General features: G+C 44.9%; 1 protein-coding gene across 1 annotated transcript in view; it reads left to right on the top strand.

The window, feature by feature from the left end:
* LOC104957426 (cell adhesion molecule 3-like) overlaps nt 1-2,127 on the top strand; it is an 18,740-nt gene that overhangs the window by 12,950 nt on the left and 3,663 nt on the right. The window contains exon 7 of the mRNA XM_010785092.1: nt 1,930-2,055. Within this exon, the coding sequence (XP_010783394.1) occupies nt 1,930-2,055 (126 nt within the window). The remainder of the gene's footprint in view (nt 1-1,929; nt 2,056-2,127) is intronic.

Below are 2,127 nucleotides of genomic sequence, written 5' to 3'. Positions count from 1 at the left end.
ACACACACTAGCATGACCCCTTAAGTGGTACAAGTCATTTACACTGTACCATGTTTCTCTATGTGTATGTGTGTGTTTTCTGTGTGTGTGTGTGTGTGTTTTCTGTGTGTGTGTGGGAGGGAGGGGGGGTCAGGCTTTGAGGTGTTCTTGGGTCTTGTCTGCTTTGCTGTGATGCTGACAGCAGGATTTATGGGCTCATTCTCAGTCTCGCCTCGTCAGCATGCCCCTCTCACCTCCACGCCGGCCAGCCAGAGTGTGTGTTTGACTTTCTCTGTATGTGTGTGTGTGTGTGTGAGTGTGTGTCATTCTGACTGCTGCTCAGAGTCCACCCCCCCCCCCTCCTCCTCCCTCCTCCTCTCCTTGTCTGCCTCTGGCCTCTGGTTGGCTGTTGTCATGCCCCTTCACTTCTCTTTCACTCGCTGAAATGTGACTTTTTCCTCTAAAATTGCCCGTTCAGCCCATCATGCTGTGTCCTTTCCGGCTGTAATGTGTTTCTTCAGTTTTCTCCATATTACTGGTTGTCAGTGTGTGTCGCTGTGCCTCTATTCCTGTCCTCTGTATTATCTAGCTGTTTCCTCCTCTGAATGGTTGAATCCTTGTCCTCCAGAATGGTTTGACCCCTCAGATATTGACCAAGTGAAAGCCAGTCTCTCTTTCCTTTATTCCCCTAAACAAACATTTTGTTATGATAAGTGTTGCTTTTGAATTATGCCTGTTTGAGTGACTTTCAAAGTGACACCCAGCGACTGACCCGGTCTAAAAAGTCAGGCGAAATAAATGATGTATCAAATTATTTCGGCCCACATTGCTTTCTTCTCTGAGGGGCAAGCAGCTAAAGTGGCTGAAGCGAGGCAAGCTGGGGGAAATGCATCTCAAATCTCTGCTGCTGTTGGGTGGAAATCTCGCACCTCGAAAAAAATGCACGCTTTTAAAGAAGCGGTAAAAGAGAAGAGCTATTGTTTTCAGCTTGACCTACCTGAAATATAAACTATATCCACAAGCATTCAAAGAGTGAACAAAACCACCAGAAAAACACTGCTTTTAAAATACTGTATGTGTGTTCGTAATGCAAGCACACTAACTGGGTATTTCTACTTGTGTGAAAGTATTGGTCTATGTACTTGTTAAAAGTAAATTGTAAATAAAACAATTTCTACTTTAGTGCATAGTCTATATGAAATGAGTATACTACAGAATAATTAAACCACTTTATATATCATGTTGGATCCATCCTGGCTGCTGAACTTGGTGCTTTTGAAGTGATGGAGAAGTTTAATACATTTCCTGGTTAATAATCAGGCCTTGAATTCCCCCAAACTGAGCATTTTCAGACCTTTCTAATCCATACAGTAGCAAAGCAAAGAAATCCTTAGCTTAGTGAACATTGTAGGAATCATCAGCACTGAAGGAGCTAGATGTTCACCCACATTAGCAGAATGCCGTAGAGATATGGACCTAATGAGTTAACAACCCTGTTGCATATTAGTTATGAAACATTTTCTAAAAGAGGGCGATATGGTGGCACCTTTTCTTTTCGCCTGGCTTTTTCTGAACCCTTGTCTTTGTCTTCTGAAGGTTGTCGCTGTGTCTGGTATTATATATTGACAAGTCTGCTCCCTTCTTCTTCTCTTTCCTGTCTGCCTTCTCTCCGTCACTCTCCCCATTATATTCTCTCTCTCTCTCTCTTTCTCATTTCTGCTGCCTTTCATCATCTGTCTCCTGTTTCCGCCAATATTCATACGCCACCCCCCCCCTCCCCATCTGCCCTCAATCTCTGTCCCTCTATATTTTCTCCCCGTCTCTACCTCATTTTCTATTGTCTCTTCCACGTCCGTTTCTCTCTTTCCTTTTCTCATCACGTCTCTTATCTTTACGACACGACTTCCTCTTCACATCTCTCCTCTCCTTCCACAACACCCTCTACTAAAGACCCCACAGCCATGTCGACGTCTTCGGGGGTGGACCACGCCGTGATCGGAGGGGTGGTAGCTGTTATCGTCTTCATCCTGCTCTGCCTCCTCATCGTCCTCGGCAGATACCTCATCAGACACAAAGGTCACCTGCTCACACACACACACACACACACACACACACACACACACACACACACACACACACACACACACA

The sequence above is a fragment of the Notothenia coriiceps genome, unplaced genomic scaffold (genome assembly GCF_000735185.1).
Source record: "Notothenia coriiceps isolate Sejong01 unplaced genomic scaffold, NC01 NC01_scaffold00000283, whole genome shotgun sequence".
Classification (NCBI taxonomy): domain Eukaryota; kingdom Metazoa; phylum Chordata; class Actinopteri; order Perciformes; family Nototheniidae; genus Notothenia; species Notothenia coriiceps.
The sequence above is the reverse complement of the archived record's forward strand: the minus strand, read 5'-3'. Positions and strand labels throughout refer to the sequence as shown.